This window comes from Notechis scutatus, chromosome Z (genome assembly GCF_049901735.1).
Source record: "Notechis scutatus isolate UNSWTSFEM ecotype Mainland chromosome Z, rNotScu1.2, whole genome shotgun sequence".
NCBI lineage: Eukaryota > Metazoa > Chordata > Lepidosauria > Squamata > Elapidae > Notechis > Notechis scutatus.
This window is the reverse complement of record NC_142025.1, coordinates 130,449,650-130,472,721: the sequence shown is the minus strand read 5'-3', so window position 1 is coordinate 130,472,721 and position 23,072 is coordinate 130,449,650. Positions and strand designations below refer to the sequence as shown.

At 38.2% G+C, this 23,072-nt stretch overlaps 1 protein-coding gene and 1 pseudogene across 1 annotated transcript in view; one reads left to right on the top strand and one right to left on the bottom strand.

Annotated features, from left to right (window-relative positions):
* Positions 1 to 2,997: 2,997 nt before the first annotated feature.
* LOC148129280 (vomeronasal type-2 receptor 26-like) lies at positions 2,998 to 4,310 on the bottom strand (annotated as a pseudogene).
* A 2,762-nt stretch (positions 4,311 to 7,072) lies between these two features.
* Positions 7,073 to 23,072, top strand: part of LOC148129279 (vomeronasal type-2 receptor 26-like) — a 50,816-nt gene continuing 34,816 nt past the window's right edge. The window contains exons 1-3 of the mRNA XM_087947265.1: positions 7,073 to 7,964; positions 8,334 to 8,431; positions 22,820 to 23,061. Coding sequence (XP_087803391.1) covers positions 7,073 to 7,964; positions 8,334 to 8,431; positions 22,820 to 23,061 — 1,232 coding nt within the window. The remainder of the gene's footprint in view (positions 7,965 to 8,333; positions 8,432 to 22,819; positions 23,062 to 23,072) is intronic.

Below are 23,072 nucleotides of genomic sequence, written 5' to 3'. Positions count from 1 at the left end.
AAGCAAACGGCTTTGCCTTTGACTTCTGTAAATAAATATTTAGCAGTCCATGTCTTGTTGAAAACACAGCATTCAGAATCAACTTTCCTTTTTTTAATGTGAGCCGACATTTTTGGGGGGGCTTAGTGGGTGAAACCCCTCCTAAAGAATATTAACCCCCACTATACTACAGATCCAATCCCAGGTTCCCAGGTCACCTTTGTGCAAGGGGCGCCGCTTGGGGAACGAGAGAGAACGAGCCAGCAAGGAGAAGGAGGAGAGGCAGGCGTGAAGCGAGGCGAGGCGCGCCGGAAAGAGGCGCTTCGTGGTCTACTAATACTGAATCTAAAACTTGATCGAATTCCTCACTTTCTGCTGAGCCCACATAAATGATTTTCCATTCCAAATCTACATTGGAGAAAAAAGACTTTTAAATAAAACGTTCAAAATTTTGGTCTTCCAAACCACCATCTCTTTGAACTTGAAAACAAAAAACCCTAATACTTAGCTTCGATCAAATCAAGCTCTTACAACCAAATGCTGAAGTCAGTGGCACTTACTGAAAATTAGTTGGATGGGGAGGGTAATTGAAGTTTCAATTTCGAATTACAGCAAGCAATTCTCCAACACCATTTCCTCCGTTCGACGGGGAAGAGAGAAGGCAAGGAAAGGAGCTCTTTGCCCGCCAGTTAAGTCTCAGTTTGCAAGGCTTGAACTGACTCGGTGATTTTATTTCGCTACCGAGGTTAGCGAAAACTGGAATTGCTCCCGAGCTGGCAAGGTCCGATCACCGAAGCACTCTTCCAAAAGAGCAGCTTCCGGAAGCAAAGTAACACCGTGGCTGCTCCTGCAACTACTTTCCATGCTTTCCAATTGCGAGTCCCAGGAGAGAACAAACAGCAAACTGTGCTCAGGGGCATCCAAGCCCATCTAAAGCTAGGCCACTGCTGGTGGAGCTTTGCCCTGCCTTGGTGCCCCATTTCCCGGCTCGGCGGTCCTGCTCGGGCGGCACTTTAGAAGCCTGCTCCCAGCACTGGAGCAACTTCCCAGCAACTTGCGGCTTCCTTTTTACTCGTGGGCGCTCATGCCTGGCCCTGAGCCGCACGGCGGAGGGGAAGCCCGGAGCACCGCCGGGTCGCCTCCTCCAAGCAACCCGCCCCCCTGCCAGGCGGAACCCTTCCCGCTCCTCGACAGGAAGATGCTCCCACCTGCAAACTTTGCCTTTGCAAATTTTAAGCCTGGAAGCCCCGGAAACCCGAGCAACTTCCCAGCAACTTGTGGCTTCCTTTTTCCTCGTGGGCGCTCGCGCCTGGCCCGGAGCCGCATGGCGGAGGGGAAGCCCAGAGTGCTGCCAGGTTGCCTCCTCCAAGCAGCCCGCCCGCCCGCCGGGCGGAACCCTTCCCGCTCCTCGGCAGGATGATGCTCCCACCTGCAAACTTTGCCTTTGCAAAGTTTAAGCCTGAAGCCCGGAAAAAAAGGGGATCGGCGGGGACTCACCTTCGGAGAGGTTGCACTCGAAGGTGATTTCAAACTCCCAGCCGAGGCCTTTGCAAAGTTCTTCTTTTCTTTCCTACCCCGAGAGCGCTCCATGCTGTTTTGCTGCTTTGGGGGCCATGTGGCACAGGGCAATACGCCACGCCCAGCGATTTTTTTTCAGGGGCGGGCCAGATTAGACAGACCAACGGGCCGGATGTGGCCCGCGGGCCGTAGTTTGCCCACCCCTGGAGTAATTGGTCTAGACCAGATATATCTTACAGTGTAAACCAATTGGCCAGGTATAATGCTGAACCAAATGAAAGACATTGGCAAGCAGCTAAGTGAATAATTGGATTTTTAAAACACACAATCAATTATTCATTATATTTAGAACCAAGTAATGAATTAGTGCTAACTGCATATGCTGATGCAAGTTTTGCTACTGATATAATGACTTGTAAGTCAACATCAGGTGTAGTGATAATGTTGGGTAATGCTTTAATAGGATGGAAGTCTATTAGGCAACAACATATTAGTTTATCCACTATGGGAACAGAATTCTCATGTTTATCATTGATGTGTACAGAATTGATATATTATAAACAATTGTTGAAGGATATTGGAATTACTGTACATAATCCGTTTATTGTTTATGAAGACAAGCAATCTGCAGTTAATATGGCTACTAATTTAGCTGTTAAAACAAGGTCTAAACATAGTGATTTGAGATATTTGAACGTTAGACAGTGTGTTCAAAATAAATTAATTCAGTTAGAATACTGCATGACTGAACATAATATTGCAGATCATTTCAAGAAAGCTCAAGGTGCAATTAAGCATAAAGAGTGTTGTGAGAATTATGGTTTAAAGATGTAATGTATTATATATTGATAAACCCAAAGAGGAGAATGTTAGGAATCTGTCCACCAATTATTTGGGTTGGCAATGTATAAACTAACAATGTAAGTTTGTAGCATTAAGACAAAGTCACTGTGTTGATTTGTACTATATTCTAATTGGTTGGTTGTGTTGTGAATTGCCATAGAGATCATGGCTTGCTCTCTCTGACATTCTGTCTATCTGACATTCTGTTGCTATCTAAGATTCTCTGTTATATTTATGCTGTGCTTATACTTTGATATTTTTGTTTACTGGAAATGACAAAGGCAAGCGGTAAGAAGATTTTGTAATTGGATATTCTTTGGACTATAAAAGGTATATGACCTGGATCGTTTATTGGACTGTGCTATTTCTTAAAGTAAACTTTAACTCAATTCAGCGTATGGCTGTGTGTGGCTGAATAATTATTCATAACTACTCTCATAAACGTTTTCATGTGAATATCCTTGTTACTCAAGGGTTATTCTGTACATATCATAACACAGACCAACTAGCAGATGCTCTAAAAGTTTCAGTTTTATGTTGTTGTATTTATATTGTTCCTATAAAAATCCATGGTTGGATTCAATTTATTATTTCATAATATCACTCATTCTTCCTTATCTTTTCCCAATATTCTTAGCCATGCTCTAGGGCTTTTTATGTGGACTGGTGCAAATTTCTATCTTTTCTATTTGTTGTGGTGCTAAGACAGTCTAATTATTCCAATTCCACCTTTCAGAATTCCACCAAAATATTAACATGTGTGTTGTTGTTCTGACTAGAAATCAGATTTTTCTGAAAATCAATCTTTTCTACATAACATTTTGGACACTGAATATTTGGCATAATATTACAAGTAACTCAAGGATAATATATGTAACCCTTTCTGCCTTTTCAAAACAAACTATTCTACCTCTGAAATAAAGAATGAGTTGTCTTTCTTTATGGAGTGCTTATGTTATTCATGGTTATTTTGAGAAGAAGGATTGATTCTGAACTAATTTTACCAAACTGAAAGCAGAATAATATTTGAACTAGAGAGAGAAGTTTACTAAAGAAATAAATAAAACAGGAATTCAGTTTTCTTTCTTTATTAGCTTTTCCTTTCTGTTCAAATCAGGCCTCATAACAATAATATAGCATTTGGGGAAAAAGATGAAGCCAAGTAATCCAGCTGCAGAAGCCAAAATGGAGAAGATCTCCACAGCCACCATGTACTTTCCCTTGGTGCTCAGATAGGTGGGAACAAACAACAACCAAACACTACAAAAGAGAAACACGCTGAAAGTGATAAATTTGGCTTCATTAAAGCTATCAGGTAATTTCTGGCTAGGAAGGCCACTGTGAAGCTGATGGTTGCCAAGAACCCCATAAAGCTAAAGACAATGTAAAACATGATAGCCGAGCCTTCATTACATTCCAGGACAATTTCTTCAGGCATGGTGTGCATGTCTGAATCTGGGAATGGGGGAGATATTGCCAGCCACAAACTACAAATAGTTACTTGCACCAAAGAGCAAGACAGGACAATAGTGTTGGCCAGCCTTTTTCCCACCCATTTTCTGATTCTGGAGCCTGGTTTTGTGGCCATGAAAGCAAGGACCACTATGGTTGTCTTCCCCAATACACAAGAAATTGCTATAGAGAAGATGATGCCAAAAGCAATTTGTCTTATGAGACATGTTACTTGGTCAGGTTGTCCAACAAAAAGCAAAGTACAAAGGAAGGAGAGGAGGAGAACAACTAGAAGACTATAGGTCAGGTTCCTGTTGTTAGCTTTGACAATAGGAGTGTCCCGCTGTTTAATGAAGATCCCCAGTATTATGGTTGAGATCAAAGAAAAGAAGAAAGCTACACTTGTCAAGGTGATTCCCAAGGGTTCTTTATAAGACAAGAAAGTTATATTTTTTTTAATGCAAAGCATCTGGGCCTTGTTAGGATAGTTTTCTTCAGGACATGAGAAACAGTCATCTGAATCTAGAAGAGGAAATGTCAAACACATTAGAATTCAGAGTTTGCACAGTCTTTCCCAACTTTCAGATGAAGCCTATTTCAGTGCCTAGAATTTCCAGACTAGGAATTTGGTATTGAACCTATATGAAAGAATGTAGACCAGGAAAGTTTGATAACTAAATTGGGTAAGAAGAGAAGCATAGTTATCACTCTGATTTTACATAGTAAATTATTTATCAAAGATTCATATTGCTGCCTAACTCATGTTGATGTTGGATGTCTTCCAACGATAAGACTCCATATAAAAAAGTCAATACACTCCACCCCCCTGGGAACAATATTCAGGCAAACCAGTTGATGTGCTCTGCATCAGCCTGAATGCTTAGGTTTTAGAGAAAACTACTGCAACCCATCTCCACAATCCCCATCTCAGACACACCAACAACAGCCAAGCCTCCTACAACCTACCCCATCCCATTGGGCCCACCACCTTGGTAATTACAGAGAATGAGGTGCAAAGTCTATTTCACAGACAAAAGCCAGGAAAAGCACAAGCCCAGACAAGATAACTCCTTCTTGCTTAAAAGCTTGTGCAAACCAACTGTCCCCATCTTCACCCGCATCTTTAATAAATCACTAGAGATGTGCTATGTTCCTTCTTTCTTCAAATGCTCTACTATTATCCCAATGCCGAAGAAACCTTCCATCAGGGAACTGATTGACTACAGACCAATTGCTCTAAAATCTGTAATTATGAAGCCCTTTGAAAGGCTAGTGCTCACCCACCTGAAAACCATCACGGACCTGCTGTTAGACTCCTTGCAATTTGCCTACTGAGAAAATAGATTGACAGATGATGCTGTTATTATGACTCTGCACTACATCCTACAACAGGGGTCACCAAACTTTTGGACCTCAGATACCACCAAACTCATGATTTTAAATCCCAGGGACCACTAACCAGTTATATGGGAGTGGCCTAATTTGTGGGTGTGGCTTGGTGGTCATGTGATTGGCTGGGAATGGTTTGTATGTAAATATTATAAATATTTATATAAATATTGAATTTTTTATAAAAAAAGAGCAACTTTTACCCAAAATCAGACATGGAGGCAGGCAGATTGAGTTGCACACAGTATCACAGATTAATTCAGATATCTACCTATCTGCCATCAGATAGCTCAGTCTGTCACATAAAGTTTGCTTGCAAGCAAACTCATAAAATTACCATGTATGTAAATATTGAATTTTTTATATAAAAATGAGCAATTTTTACCCAAAATCAATCAAAGCAGGCAGGCAGATTGAGTTGCTCACATAATCATTCAGTGATCTATCTATCTGCCATCAGCTAGCTCAGTCTGTCACATAAAATTTGCTTGCCATGAGTCTGCACTTAATAATAGAACCTTCAGTCCTAAGGGAGGTTTGGCTGTGCTTAAAAGCAGAGATGAAGATCTAAAGACTAGCTAGAAAGCAAGAAATCCAACCATTTTCTGCTTCCTAGCTAATCTAAATCTCACAGCTGATGGTTGGAAAAATAGCAATTTAGCAAGCAAGTTTGCCGGTTAAGGAGTGAGTGGGCGGGGAGGGTTCTGGTGGGCCATGTGGGTGGCACAGCCTTGTGTTTCTGTGCAGCCTGGATTAATTGCTTTGGAGGGAGTGCTCTGGGAGTGAGAAGCTTATCTGCATCCCAACAAAATTTTCTTGTGGCCCAGCAGTGGGCTGCAGCCTACCAGTTGGTGACCACTGTCCTGCAAATCTTGAATCTCCAAAGACCTATGAAGGGTTCTCTTTGTAGATTTCAGCTCAACATTCAATATCATCATTCCAGATATTCTTCTTACTAAACTAAACCAACTAGCTGTACCTGACCGAATGTTCGGAGTCTTTACCTCGATGTGAACTGCAGGAAGAGTCTTGGGGATTCCCCAGAAGGACTGGCTGTTGGGAACAGCGCATGGTATGGGGTCCACACCCACTGCAAACTTCTTTTGATGGAAATCCCAATCATATAGCTTTATTTCTCAGCCAAGTAGTAAATCATTTGGAATTATATGCAACATATTACCCCTCCCAATGGTCAGTGATAGTAGCAATTACTGGAGTGTTAACTGGAGACGCAGCAGACTGCATGGCAGAGTTGCATTAGTGCCCATTCTACAGAATTGATTAATGTAGGGTTATTCTTGGATTCACTTCATAATCAATTTGAGGATAAGTCTAGAGTACACCAGACTGAGGAAGCAATAATGACATTAAAACAGAATGGAAGTCCAGCTATTGAATATGTCAGGGAGTTCAGATGATTGATTCAGAAACTGAGAACTTGGCCAGAACGTCTATTGATTAGGGAATTCAGGGCCGGTTTAGATAGAGGATTATGACAGGCTTGTCTCTACAGGGGTGTGCCCCAACAAATAACAGACTGGTATAAAACTGTTGTTGAACTAGACGTTGGGTTGAAGGAATTTAGAGAGAAATCTGAAGGTCCACGAAGAACTGGTCCGGTTGGGACTAATGTGGGAATAGGAAGGGGTGTGCAAGGAATTGTGGCCAACAATATCAGGGGTTGTTTAAATCTTAGGTGTTTTTGTTGTAATATATTGGGACATAGGGCATTTGAATGTCCTACGATAGATACAGGACGTATGAAGCAAACAGCGAGGGTCCTTCCTGAAATGTTTCACAAATTGGATATAGTGGCAGGGGAGTTAGTAGTCATGAAAAATCACAGGGTGTCACACAACAAGAACTATCAATAGCTCCAGTCACACGAGAGATGAAGCAATATAGTGAACAGCGGCAGCCGAGAGTTGTGTCAGGACTGTATGACAGTGGTGATGACAGCCAAGAAGACACCATGGTAAGCTCTCCTGTTAGGCCATTTATAATACCCATAGTATTAGATAAAGTAGGGCTTAGAGGCCGATATGGAGCATTGATAGATACCGGATGTACCAGATGTCTGATTAGTCAATGTGTGGTGGATGAACTGCATGTGCCATTAGAACCTCTTCCTACTCCCATAAAGTTCGAGCAGGTTGATGGGTCATTGTTTGGGGGAGTACCGGCTATGATGATGACTGTTCCTATTCGATTAGAAATTGAAACCCATTGGGAACGATTAAGATTCATTGTGGTATTGGAAATGCAAGAGGCAATTATTTTAGGTTTAGTATGGTTGGATCGTTGGAAACCCACCATTTGGTGGGAAGGCAGTTTTAGATGGTTGAGGCTTACTATAGGACCAGAACCACCACAGCAAGAACCAGAAGTACAACAACAGAGTTTAAGGGTGGAGCCCATTAGTTTGCTAGATGAACATAGTAGTTCCTCTTTTCCATCAGTATATCAGGATTTGGCGGAAGTATTTAGTGAGACAAAGTGTGAGATTCTACCACTGCACTGCCCAACAGACTATGCTATCGAACTGATTCCAGGGGCAAAATTGCCCAAACCCCAGATGTATGCAATGACACCGAAAGAAATGAGAGAAATGCAGAAGTTTCTAGACAAGAATTTTGCTTGGGGATTCATTAAAGCCGGACGATCACACATTGCTGCCCCTGTACTATTCCGAGAAAAAAAAGATGGTGGCCTATTTTTGTGTGTTGAGTTTAGAGGACTTAATGCGGTCTGCATCAATAACCTGTACCCATTACCATTAATCAGTGAGTTGTTGGCTACCTTATCAACTGGATGTTTCTTTACTAAATTAGACTTGTGCGAGGCATATTATTGGGTGAGAGTAAGACCTGAAGATGAATGGAAGACAACATTCAATTGTCCCCTCGGAAGCTATCAATTTTGAGTAATGCCTTTTGGACTACAAGGGCCTCCCACGGTATTCATGCAACTTGTTAATGGTGTACTACAAGAACATTTATACCATGGAGTGCGAGTATATTTGGTTGATATACTTATTTATACAAAAACTATGGAAGAACATATCCAATTGGTGAGGAGTGTATTAACTAAATTATTAAATGTCAAATTATATATAAAAGTATTTCAGTATGAGTTCCATTGTATGAAACTAGACTACCTGGGATACCGAATCTCTAATGCAGGATTGGAGATGGATCCAATGAAAGTAAAAGCTGTAATGGAATGGAAAATCCCCCAAACAAGAAAACAGGTACAAAGTTTTTTGGGCTTTGCAAACTTTTATTGACAATTTATACCTAAATTTGCCCACATTGCACTACCATTAACCAAATTGCTAAAAACAAAGAAACAAATAGAAAAACCAAGGCCAAGCCAACCAGTTAAATGTCAGAACAATGTCAACAAGCTTTTGAAACATTGAAATCGTTATTCTCTCAAGCACCCATTTTATGGCATCCTAATCCAACGAAGAGGTACATCATGCAGGATGATGTGAGTGATGTGGCCATAGGGGCTGTCCTGTTACAAGAGAACAAAACTGGAGCACTACAGCCATGTGCATATACATCACGGAAGTTTACTACTACAGAGAGAGGCTGGCGATATGGGAGAAGGAGGCCTTCACTGTAAAATGGGCACTAAGTACTTGGAGGCATTTCCTGGAAGGGGCACAGGAAGTTTTTGAAGTGTGGACAGATCACCGAAATTTTGAAGCATTACAAAAACCAAGATGATTGTCTCCTAAGAAGGTCAGGTGGGCCCTGTACTTTAATCGATTTAATTTCAAATTAAAGTATGTACCAAAAGGACAGAATTTCATGGTGGGTGCCTTGTCCTGGTTGCCCCAATATCAATCAACAAGAGATATTATTATTCAACTCCTAATTGTTGATAACTCATCCAAAAATGTTGGTCAAGTGACTCATTTAAAGGAAACAAGCTATGACACAATACGAAATGCTACTGCAGAGGATGATTGGCTGAAAAAAAATTCCCATTTGTATTCATTTAAAGATGGCATAATTTGGAGAGGAAATAAAGTATATGTGCCAACCAAATGTAGGGACAAAATACTTACAAATTGTCATGATGTACAACAAGCAGGACATTTCAGATTTTTAAAGACATTACATCTAACCCGCCGTCAGTTTTGGTGGCCCAAAATGAGGGTTGATGTTGAACACTATGTAAAGACATGCCATGTATGCGCAACATCTAAGCCTAGAGTAGGCAAACCAATGGGACTATTGCAAACAGTATCAGAGCCAACACGTCCATGGCAGGATATAGACATGGATTTTATTGTTGAATTGCCAAGCAGCAAGGGATACACTGTAATATTGACTTATTTTCAAAACAAGCGCACTTTGTCCCCTGTAAAGGCCTACCATCAGCAGGATGATTGGCAGACATATTTGTGACACAAGTGTATAGATTACACGGGTGCCCAGAAGAATAATATCTGACAGGGGGGTGCAGTTCACAGCGCGTTTTTGGAGGGCATTCCTAGTTTTGATGGGGTCTTCTCAGGGACTCAGCTCGGCATACCACCTGAGTACAAATGGAGCCACAGAAAGAGCGAATGCCATGGACGAACGATATTTAAGATCATATATCTCACATCAACAAAGAGAATGGGTAGATTTATTATCGTTCACTGAAATTGCTTACAATAACACACTGCATAGCAGTACTGGGTACAGTACATTTTATCCAGTACATGGCATGGAATTCAGCCCAAGTTTGGAATTCATCTGTCAAGAAGAAGACCCACCTGGTGTTAAAGAATGGGCAGAAAAAAATACAAGGATGGTGGAATAATGTACAAAAAGTGTTAAAAAAAGCTTCCAGAGAATATAAAATTCAAAAAAAAAAGACAGGATATTAAACCCTTACAGGTGTGAGATAAAGTGTATCTTTCTCCCAAATATATTAAATTAAAACTGAACAGCTGGAAACTGGGCCCGAAATATTTAGGCCCTTTTGATATAGTAAGAGTAATCAACCCCGTGACAGTTAAACTCAAATTACCATCATGGCTAGGGCGGATTCATCCCGTTTGTCATACAAATTTACTTAAAACAAGTGTCACTAGAAATGACAAGATCCCTATGAAACCAGTACGTGGAGAACCAGAACAATTTGAAATAGATAGAATACTAGATTATAGAATACGAAGACATACTATTCAATACCTAGTATGATGGAAAGGGTATCCCAAATCAGAGGCATCCTGGGTGAATGAATCAGATATGTGTGCAGATAGACTGAGGAAAAAAGTCTACAACCACCATCCCGATAAGCCAGGGGCCGTTGTATAACCTCTATACACCATTATCCCTTTGTCTAATGTGTTCTTGTATTTTAGGCAGAATCTTGGTAGAGGGGGCCGCCCTGTCATGACTCCAATAAAGAATGGACTGGAGCTGAGACAGCCAGGATGTGATACAACCATAGTCTTTTACTTGCCTTACATTGATTGTGTTACCACATTGACGTTAGGATGAATATTCTTCAAGTGACTGACATCAACTTCCTGACAAGGAGTGGTGCAATAATAATGATTCATGGTTGATTGTCAAGGGGGTGGTGTTGTAATAATAGTACAAGGCAAATGGGGGTACATGGACTCATTGAGCAGGGGAAAGGTGCAGTTACCATGTTTCTTTAATTTAAGGATGCTGGATGTTAGGCAGCGAAGGCAGTCAGAAGGTGGTTATAGTAATTATGTTGTTATCCAAAGTATAACATGTATAAATACAGCTCTGGGTTGCAATGAAACCCAGAGCTGACTTTAAACATAATTTGATCACTGTTACCTGTTGTTGTGGTGTGAGAGATAAATAAAAACTTCACTGAAGCTACACAAGTGAGTTGATATCTTATCGTTCACCCCCTCAATATCGGATGAACAGCTGACAGTAGCCATTAAAACAAAAGAAACCGCATGGCTTTAAGGAGACTTCCAGTCCTAAGATTCTTTGGGTGGAGTCTTGAACCAAGTCAGCTGAGAATGGAACAAGCTGTGGTTCCCCAAACAGGATTCCCTGAACGGTGTCAGCAATTCAGCGTGTTTTACTCTGTTTCAATAATTCAGTGTGTTTTTAATCATCCTGTAACAACCTCTTTCAGCTTTTACAGCATGTCTCACCCAATGGATCAGATAACAGCAGCCATCAAAGCAATAAATCACCCAGCTGATTACTCAGCCTGCATTTAAATCCCTACTCAGCTGATTGGACAACCTCCACTAAACCCCCACCCAAATCTCATCCATTCCAAACTCTCAAGTAGATGATTGGAGAGTTCATTCAAATCGTCTCCATTTGAATCTAACAAGCAGCAACGCTTCCTCTTTAAAAACAAAACAAAACAAAAACCAAACAACTTGGCTTTAAGGAAAAACAAAGGAACTTTTCACAACTTGGCTTTAAGGAAAAACAAAGGAACTTTTCACTAAAAACTTCCAATACTTCACAACCTCCAGTATTTCATTATCACAAGACCAAATATTGATAGATAATGCTTTGTCTAAAATGCTTTATTATCTAATAGTATAATAATTAATTGTTAAATAACCACCAATTTACTGATTAATTGAATTGATAGAGATTTAATTATCATTGATTATCTAGTTGATTGATTGATTGATTTTTAGTAATAAGTAACCTTATTTTTGATTTGTTCTCTAACTTATCAATTAACATTTATTAATTACCAACATTCATTAAGTATCACATTAATTAGCTATTGTAATTGTTTGGTATATTATTGTCATTGACCATGCCAGCCGAAAACTCCAAACCTTCCACTACCAAACAACAACAAAAGAATAATATCTCTACCAAGAACCTCCTAGACTCGTGCACATGTTTAAGATGTCTTGAAACCATAAATGAAAGCGAAAATAACATCAAATGCCACCTATGAGACAATAGAGCCCACCTTGCCTGTCTAAACTTAAACAAAAGCTTCGCTGATCTCCTAAAAAAATCAGATACATTCCCTTGTCTATGTCCATCATGTTTGCCTAAGCTAAACAAACTAAGTACCCTGCCTGACAGAGTTGAAAGCATAGAATCAGTCATTCACTCAATAGAACACTTAGCAACACGTTTTGAAACAACTATACAAGCAAGCCTAATTTCTGTTCAAAAAAATACAGCACAGATAAGTAAATACCTATCAGCTCAAAATCAAATCCCAACTCAACAACCACTACCACAACTACTACCTCAACTACAATCACAATGACAACCAAAAATAACCATGAAGCCACAGCCAGAAATAATTACTATCCCATCAAATAATTTCACAAATGATATCCCCTTACGCATCAGAAACATCATGGAATATAATCAGAAACATCCAAATGCCACCTTATTTGGTCTTGAAGACACCATCCAATCAGATGACATCACCAAAGTTTGCAATATCATAAGCAACTCAAATACAACAAACATGAAGATATCATTGAAATAACCAGAAATGGCCCTGAGTTCAAATACAATGACAGCTCTGTGGCCCCAAGATTTTGTAGAGTTGCTTGCAAAAATGAGTCCAGCAAATGTATATTCATTCATAACCAATCCCACCCATAAAAAACTTCACTCAAGACCAGACTTATCCATTCTGCAAAGAATCTGCTTCTGTGAACTCCGCACAAAAAAACTCAAAAAACATCTAGAAAATGGAGAGAAGGACCTGTACATTGACTACCATGCTGATTGCATCCAAAGCAAGGCACACAACCCACAACTCCACATCCAACCCTACCTCATCCAATCCACCATCATTGAAAACTAGGCACGCACACCCCTAACTATCTCCATTCCAACTACAACTGGCCTTAAACTGGCTACTCAATGCAAGAAACCTTGTAAATAAAATACCTGAATTCCTCCTCGCACTAAATACGGCTAAATTGGACATCATATTTGTCTGTGAAACATGGCTCAATGCATCTCTCCCTGACTCCATTACCACAGTAAGAGATTATCATGTCTACCGATCAGATCATGAAATCCATACAGGAGGTGGTGTTGATATCTTCTATAAAAAGTCCCTACATCTAAAAAGTATCTGTTACCTAGGAGCTTGCTTTCATGAGACATTGTCTGTGAACTGTCCTTAAATATCAAATTTCAATTCTTATTATGTTACAGAGCCCCTGATTATGACATCGAACATGTAAACAAGTTAAATTCACTACTAACATGGGCAACATCCTGAAAGGAAGTGAAAGATGACTTACAATCATTTATGCCTTCTCAAAATAAATTGACCTTTTAATCAGCCACATTTCAGAGCTGGTATAATTAAGAAAAATATTTACATACAAAGGATCATCAAGTAACTCTTCAGATGAATTTATTTTGAAGGTGATCAGGTTAGATATCATGTAAATCAATGAAATAATGCCACCAATGATGAGATCACCTGAATGATAAGATTTATATTTAATACTAGGGTTATTGATGGTGCATTTAGCATCATGGCACATAACTCGAGGAAACCATATTAACAGCCACAGTCTGAAGAGCAACAGAGCAAATCTCAGATGTGCTTTGCCCAAATGAGAATTGATATGGCTTCTGAATATAGAGTAATTTAACATTCTGGCTTTTTCTCTTGGATGATCTGAAAGAAGGGAAAATAGGAAACATAGACGCACACAGCTTTGCTCTTCATGCCTCATATTTGAATATGTTTAGTAACAAAGACATCAGTTGAATATGTTTAGTAACATAGTAACATCAGTCTGGTTTGAATTTCTATTCACTGTGCTGTTTGTAACTCCCTAGAGTTCAGGAAAACACAGCTTTCTGTGTAGCAGCAATTGGCAGCAATTGGTAAAAAAGATCACAATCAAAAATAGAGAAAACCAAGGGAAATAAATACCAAGGGAAATAAATACTCAAATAAATAATATTAAAAAGAAAAAGAACAATCTTTCCAGCTTTGCATTTGTATAAATGGAATGACATAGAACTCATAGAATTTTGCACTTGTAGTAGGCTTCCAAAATGAGAAAACAGGCATATTCAATCAAAACTATTTCTGACAGATAATGAAACTTTTTGATTGAACATAGCTGTTTTTTTTTCTTTTTAGAGTCTTAGATGATCAAGAGTTCATTACTCTTCTCCAGGAAAAAGTCCTGGAAATACAGTAAAATTAATCTGTTTTACAAAATGTATGGACAATACTATTGTTATAGTTGATTGACTCAATCTTGATTGTGGTGCTTACAAGAAGTCCATACATTTTTATTGACATTTTCAGAAATGGTTTTCATTGTGTTGTTCTTAGGGCCAAGAGGGAAGGGCTGGATAAAATGTCTATGGAGATTCTCAGGCATCCAGGTCATGGTTGTCACAAAGGTGCTTTTTTCAAGAGACAACTGGACTTTTTGGTTTTTCTTTGAATAAGTTTTGCTTTTCTTTGAATAAGTTTTGCTTCTCATCCAAGAAGCTTCTTCAGCTCTAACTGGATGATGGGGAATGGAAGAATTTATACTCCTTGCGGACAGCTGGTCATTTGCATTCTTTTAGACAGTTGTTGAGGCCACCTGGAGGTTTACCTGTGTTGTCAGGGTCAACTGACTAGTGCAAATGGGTGTGGAGCTTTCTTAGAACTGTTGAAAGGACTATGTTATAGACTAGAGATAGATGATGTCGTATCCATCCCTTGCTCTCAACTGGATCAAACCTATCCAGGTGATGTTTATGTCAAACACAAATGTGGTGGTCATTTGATTGTGATCCAAGGACTATAACTATGAGAAACTGGATGATATGAAAAGTTATGAGGGTAAATATTAGGAGGGCTGACTTGCTGTTTAGTTTTTCTACTGCAATCGTAACCTGGGTTAGATGACCATCTGTTTGAGGGTGTGAGAGTCTCTAAATGGAGATTTTTCCTGGACTCCTGACTATTGATCAGTCAATCAGAATAGAGCTAGAATGAATCTTGGAGGTCTTGAAGTCCAACCCCCTGCTCAAGTGGAAGACCCTATATTATTCAAAACAAATGTCTCTCCAGTCTCTTCCTAAAAACCTCCAGTGATGAGGCATCCACAACTTCTGAAGGCAAGCTGTTTCACTGGTTGTCCTCATGGTTAGGAAGTTTCTCCTTAATTCCAGGTTGCTTCTCTCTTTGATTAGTTTCCATCCATTATTTCTGGAGCTTTGGGAAATAACAGATAACAGATAATCAGAGTTGGAAGGAACCTTGTAGGTCATCTAGTCCAACCCCCAGCCCAAACAGGAGACCCTACACCATTTCTGACAAATGGCAGTCCAATCTCTTTCTGAAAGCCTCCAGTGATGGCGCTCCCACAACTTCTGAGGGCAAGCTGTTCCATTGGTTGATTGTTCTCACTGTCAGAAAGTTTCTCCTTATTTCCGGTTACATTTCTCCTTGTTCAGTTTCCATCCATTGTTCCTTGCCTGGCCTACAGGTGCTTTAGAAAATAGCTTGACCCCTTCATCTTTGTGGCAGCCCCTCAAATATTGGAAAACTACTATCATGTCTCCCCTGGTACTTCTCTTCACTAGACTAGCCATTCCCAGTTCCATCATCTTCTCCATAGCCATTTCTTGTATATTAGGGAAAACAACCATTGTTGTTCTTGCCTTCATGGCCACCAAGCCAGGCTCCAAAATGAGGAGATGGGTGGACAAAAACCTTGCTATCTCTATTGTCCTATCTTGCTCCCTGGTGCAGATCACCATTTGTATAGTCTTGAGGGCTATATCTCCCCCATTCCCAGATTCTGATATGCACTCCATGCCTGAAGAAATTGTCCTGGAATGCAGTGATGGTTCAACCACAATGTTTTACCTAGTCCTTGGTTTCATGGGTTTTCTGACTGCTATTAGCTTTACAGCATCCTTCCTTGCTAGGAAGCTTTAATGAGACTAAGTTTATCACCTTTAGCATGTTAGTCTTTTGCAGTGTCTGGATATTATTTGTTCCCACCTTTCTAAGCACCAAGGGAAAGTACATGGTGGCTGTGGAGATCTTCTCCATTTTGGTTTCTGCAGCTGGATTACTGGGTTGTACCTTTCCCCCCAAATACTACATTATTGTTCTGAGGCCTGATTTAAACAGAAAGGAATAACTGATAAAGAAACAAAATTGACCCCCTCCCCTCATTATGGTATAACTTCTCTAAGCTGTGACCTTAGATATATTTCTGTGGTTAGGACAGTGCATTCATTTTGTTGTGTTTCAATCATAAATAAAGTTGTGAAACATAGTTACCTTATAAGTATAGTATATTACAAATGACTTTTGTGAGAAATAGGTAAGTGCAATGAAGCTACTATAAAAGCTATTGAAGGTTATTATAGAGAAAAAGATTTTTACAGGAAAACATAAAGTGATAAGCTAGTGAGAAGGAGACAACAATGAAAAGAAAGAAGAGGAAGAAGAGGGATAAAACATAATATATAAGATTTGAAACTTTTTTCTCATGTTGCATCAAAGTCTATTTCCACACAGGAAAAAAATAGAAAAATAAATCTTATAAAAACTGTTGACAATATTTTCTAAGTTTTAAAGAGAATTGTGAAGTGAGGGGAAAAGGATTTATATGCAAGGATTAATTATGTGATGGGAGCAATATACACATATGCAATTAAAAGTTATTTAAAGCCATTGTCTTCTAATTAAAATTGCAATAGTACATAACTTCATGAATTTTGTAGCAAAAATATTAGCCTTATCTCATAGTAGTAATAACTGTGATTAAAGACATTGAAACATCAGGCAGCGAGAGGCAAGATCCATATAAATTACAGATCTAACTCAGGATAACACCTGAATGGGATCTCAACTTCTGAATTTGAACAGATTAAGAGGTTTTCTTCAAAATGGATGTTGTTAAATTTCCCTTCCAATAACTTGGAAAATAGAATATCAAACTTTCTCAGTTACTTTAACATATTATATTATCTATTTAATTCTTCTAGCAATTTTGAGATTTACTGAATCTTGCTGAAAATAGCAATATCTAATGAATAAAAAGTGAATTTAAAAGCAACAAGTGTATGTATGAAAATACACTGTAAAACACATGAATCCATGATTTGTATGTGAGAATTTTCTTGAATGTTATAATCAAGAAATGCTAAGCTCTATTGAACTATTAAACCTGTTAGAGTGTGTTGTTATTTTTTATACTGAATTACATTCCCACATTATCAATTGCCAGACTTCAAAGAAAGGTATTATTGGAACGTTTCAATAAAAATCATGTTTATTTCCTGGCTTCCTTTATTTATTTTATTTCTTTATTTTATTTGCTCATTTAAAACAGGTGTACAGCTGCCCATCTTATAGCTGACCATAGGCAGCTCTCAATCAAAACATATATCATATAAAATATTTTATATCAATATAATTTAATAAATTAGATAATATATACCCATGATGGTGAATCTTTTCCATGTTGTGTGACAAAAGTGCATGCATGTGTGCACTTCCATGTGCTTGCATGCCTGCACCCATGATGCAATATGTGTGTGACTCCCTCACCCCTTGCACATGCATGCATGACTCACTGCAGGTGCACTGCATGCCACTGCACATATGCGCACGATCCCCAGCACTGCACATCTCTGCGTATGAGCACGCAACCCTCCCACATGCCTCATGCCTCTGCACATGCGCTTGCGTCTCCCACATGCACATCTCCCCTCACGCATGAGCAGTCAGTACCCAACCGTCAGCTGACTAGTAGGGGGTGCGCACATGTGCAGTGGGACTCTTCTGGGTGACCTCTAATGTGCTGGCAGAAGTGGCTCTGCATACCACTTCCAGCATGCATGCCATAGATTTGCCACCCCGAATTTATACTATCATGCCAATTCACTAAATTAAAAGGATATAAATGTTTTATAATATTTAATAAGGATATCTTGTAGAGGCAAATTACACTAACCTTTATTGCATCTTTACATACTTATTTGGCATTCCAATTCCTATTCCTGATTAAATGGAACTAAATATTCCCTTTTCACCTGCAAATCATCAATAAATATATGAAAAACATAAAAGAACATATGGATTGTTGCAAGATTTGGATTTGGCTAGAGAAAAGAAGGACTAGAGGGGACATGATAGCAGTATTCCATTATTTGAGTGGGTTCTACAAAGAGGAGGGGGCAAACTTACCACTGAGAAAGAAAAACAAGAAATCCAAGAAAGGACAAGTACAAAAAATGGAAAGAGAGAAAAACAACTAGGGCAGAATAGCAGCAGATAGCCAGAATCTTCAAAGACAAAGTCAGGAAAGCAAAGGCTCAGAATGAACAAAGAATTGCAACAAAAGTCAAAGACAATTAAAAAAAATTCTTCCAACAATAATAAATAAAATACTTATTCTTTTCCAATTCAGCTCTATCATTAATGTTAGTTATAATCTTTAACATCTTTAACATTTCTTTTCAATAGGATATCATACTTCTAGGAACACTTATATTTCCATGATATTTCATATTTCTTTCATATTCCTCTTCACTTAAACTTTTATAACACATTAATAATGATTAAAATGTTTCCCTCTTTTTCTAATTTCATTCTCTCATTCTCTTTATTTCATTTATTTATTAAATATTCATTACATTACAATGAGTATTTTATCTATCATTTTAATCACACTTGTTTCATATTTTCAAAGTTCATTTCTATTTCTAATATAACAATACTATCTTATGTACCCTTGCAGAATCGCCCTTTCAATTAAGTTTTCACCCATTATCCCTATGTCTTCTAAATAGGCTTATTACCCTTAATCCTTGTACGTTTTCCATTTCTCTATGTCCTGTTTCTGTCCTTTATAATTTCTTTTCCTTTCCCTCTTCCCCCTCTTCTTCTCCCTTCCCTTTTTGAACCCTTCTCTATCTAATTCTAATTCTCTCTTCTGTAATCCTCTCTTCTGTTTCTTCCTAAGGTTGTAATTACTTTGCAAACTATTCTTTTTTTGGGTTGTTTTTCAAATCTTAAATTTTTCACTCTCTTTCCCCCCTTTCCTTTCTTTTCCCCACATAGAAATACTTGGTCATTGAAGATGGCTTCTTCTTCATATTCTACAGGCATTTCTTGTTGTTTCTCATAGTTCAGGATCTCCATTTCTAAAAATTGAAATACGAAGCCAAAAGAACCTCTTCCTTCTTGTGCATCTTCTTTCTGTTTTTTAAGTTCCATTCTCAATTCTTCCAAGAGTGATACCATTTTAAAAGCTTTTAAACAACCACCCGATTAATTTTAGTCATTTAGATCCAAAAGTCCAAAAATCACCAAGTAATCCAAATAATACAAAGCTGTTTCTTCTTGCTTCTTTTTTACACTTTTTCTTTCTGGGGTTCTTTTATCTTGTTACAAAGTTTCAGTTAAAATGTATCTTTTAGGAATCTTGTTAAAGTTTCACTGTTAATTCCTTTCACTTCCAGGTGGTCTCCTCCATTTTTCCAGATCCCACCCTTTTGTTTTTTTCCTTCTTTTAAAAGTTTTTGAGAATCCAGAAATCTTTATTATCCCTTTGACATTTTATTTTCAGCTTAGATACCTGTTAATGTCAAAGTGGATTTTTGCTGGTTTCTTGCTTAAATCTCTTAGTTGTCAATATAGGGAAGGAAAAAAAAAACCCAAATCCTTTCCCTTCCCTCTCTCATTCACCACTTCAAAGTCTTCTTTGGGAGCAATGTTATTCTTTACAATTCAAATTCCAGGGTACCTTATATTGTTGCTTTTCCAGTTCGACCCGATCAGCCAAAACTTTCTCTTCTTATCTTCCTCCTGCACATTCTTTTCCAGTTCAGTTCTTCTTTGAGGTGGCCATTTCTGAGCACCGCTGCAACTGCCTTCAGGAAAGTGAGTAATGGCTAGCTGGGGAGGAGAGATGCGACTCTCCTTGACCCTGCTGGCAGTCTCCCCCCTCTTCACCACCTCTACGGGGTGGCTTAGCCCCAAAACCAGCCGGCTCAGGGCGCTCCAGCGGCGAGCACAGATCGTAACTGCACACAATTGAGGATTTTGGTCTGTCACCGATGGAACTCAAACTGGAAGCCAACTGGATTGTATCTTTTATGGAGTTTATATTGCTGTCTATTCACTGCAATAGAGCTTCATTCTCTTCTGGAAGAAAGGCTCAAATTTTACAATCAAATATAATACATACATTTCATTGCGGTCTTCTCTGGTTCCTGAAATTAGCAACATTAATCTGACAGGTCTGTCCCTATTCTCTCAAGAGAAATATTTGTTGAAATTTTGGCATGGTGCCAGAAAAACTTTGAATGGGGAATCTACCATGAAGAAAAAGGCCAGAAATAGGGAAATGGCTATTGAAAGGAACAGGTGCTAATGTACTGAACAGAATTTGACTACCCATGAAAAAATGTTTTAAGTGGTTATTGTATTTAAAAACAAAAACAAAGAACCAATGACAAACAAAATGGGCTGCAGGAAATTTCATGTTTATAGACTAGAAATGCACAATAAACTTAGAAGAATGCTTTTTCTTTCCTTCTAATGACACTTGGGTTCAATGTGCCACTTCCTACAGAAATGCACTCTGAATTCATATTCACCAAGACTTTATAATACATTTGCATATTACCTTCAATCAATTGAAAAATACTGTGTCCATTCCATTTTGTCCAGTTCAGTTTAGATTAACTCTGCCTTTTCATTGTTTGGTAGAGTACATTCTGATAATTTATCAGACTGTTCAATCAAACTATCGTACTGAAGGATCTATGTAGGGTTTTTTGACTTCTTACAATGTATATAAACTTTTCTGTAGGAAGCATGTCACTGAAGAGTTATTTATGGATTAAACTTTTTAAGAAATATTAATTGACTTAAAATAATTCTGCTCAAAATAAAGTTACTGGTAGCTAATATACCCAAATTAATTTGGGTATAGTTCTAGTGATTATATGATTTCATTTTAGAACACCCAAAGAGAAAAAAGATCCAAAATGTTTCAGGTTAGATGGGAGAACATGAAAGTCATTTCATTTTGAGAATGGAATGAAATAGAACAGTTTGGTTTATAGTTTTAGGCACCAGGGCTATGAGACCATACATTTCAGTGTCATCTTAAGTACAAAGGCCAACTGGGTGACCTTGTACCATTCACTGTCTATCAACCTAACCCACCATACAAAGTGGTGGCTATGGGGAAAATAGGAAGAAGAATGCATATTAAATGCGTTCATTGCCTCATGTTATTTATAAAAATCATAAAGATGGGATATCAATCAATCAATAAACATGGAATGGACTGGAATAATTTAAGGTGGAGGATCAATTCTCATATAGTTTTTCACACATTAATTGACTGGGACTAATTGTTAAATAGCTTCATATGTACATAGCACCCACAGCCTCTGTTGTGATTTTTAATTTTATGTTTTTAATTCCCATAGCAATTAAAACATTTCATCTTGTTAGGGCCTAGAGAGCCATCATTATTTATTCAACATATCTATCTGACAATATTATTTTTAATTGGAATTTGTCAGGATTGTTGATTTCCATGCAAAGTTTGCAACATATATTTTTTCTTTCCACTCTAGGAGAAATATTTGACTCTTCCTAGGATTGAACTCTCAACCTTCTAAGCAAAAGATGAGTTTTTACCACTAGGCTACCGTACTGCTCACAAATAAATAAAATTAAATATATAAATATTTATTACAAACAATATATACCATCATATTCTATGTAATTAAGGACAGGATATCAGTTTTCTTTTAAGCCCAATTCAAATGATTATCTTTAAAATCCTACATACTATAGGATCATATTATTTAAGGCACTGCCTCTCCCCAGTTATATCCACCATTCCCAACTAGGTTCAGTGGAAAGGTATGTTGTGGGTCTATGGAATTACATTGGATGGTATGGCCCCCACTGTGACCCTCACCCTACAGAACATCCTTCCTTTAAGTCTGGCTCCAACCCTGTTTTCTTTCTGGAAGATCTTCAAAACAAGGATGGGTCGACTCGACTGAGAATGCCATAATAAAGTGAAACTTGCTAGATTGTTACATCTATGTCTTTCGGAGAAATAAGTATACTCTCTAGAATTGCCATTTTATGTTTCCATGCCCCAACAAACTCTTGCATATTATTTATTGAGTAACATATTTGGTTTGGAATAGCTAAAAAAGAAAAGAAATACGTGATTCAAAAGTCATAGTGGACATTTCCATTTGTAATTAAACATTCTTTCAACTGGAAAAAAAATGGAACATTTTCTCCTTTTGAGATTTCACTGTTGCATAAGAAAAAGAGCTGAGCTTTTCTAATATTTTCCCCCAATCTCAAACACTTTGCCTTTAGTTAGTTACAATTAATTGGCAGACATTTTTATTTTAAAAGATCAATATAAAATATAGCATATTCCTCAGGCACATCATGCTGAAGGTTCCCCAAGTATGGGATGATTTGCCCTATCATTATCAACTTCTCCATTATTAATTCCAAGTCCCAAAGGGAATTCAAGAAATAGATCATGGCAATGAATGAAAATTACACTATATATTATCTTATTTCTGTGCCGGGTGAGAATAGAGAGATAAGACATTCTCAGTTTTATTCTTTACATTGTATATTGCAGCCAAAGGAAGGTTCATTCTGCAGAATGATTTTATTCCTTGCAACCCTACTAATGTTATTGCCTCATATCTCATGCTATATTTTTCTTGATAAATGTACTGTGGGGGACCCACTCCTTATTAGTCACAAGAAATACCATTCAGAAGATCTGGTTATTGGTGGCATAACTTCTCAGATTTATATATTTTTCAGCAAGATAACATTCATAAAGAAGCCATCTAAAGAAATTGTTGATGATTTAACGTAATTATTTT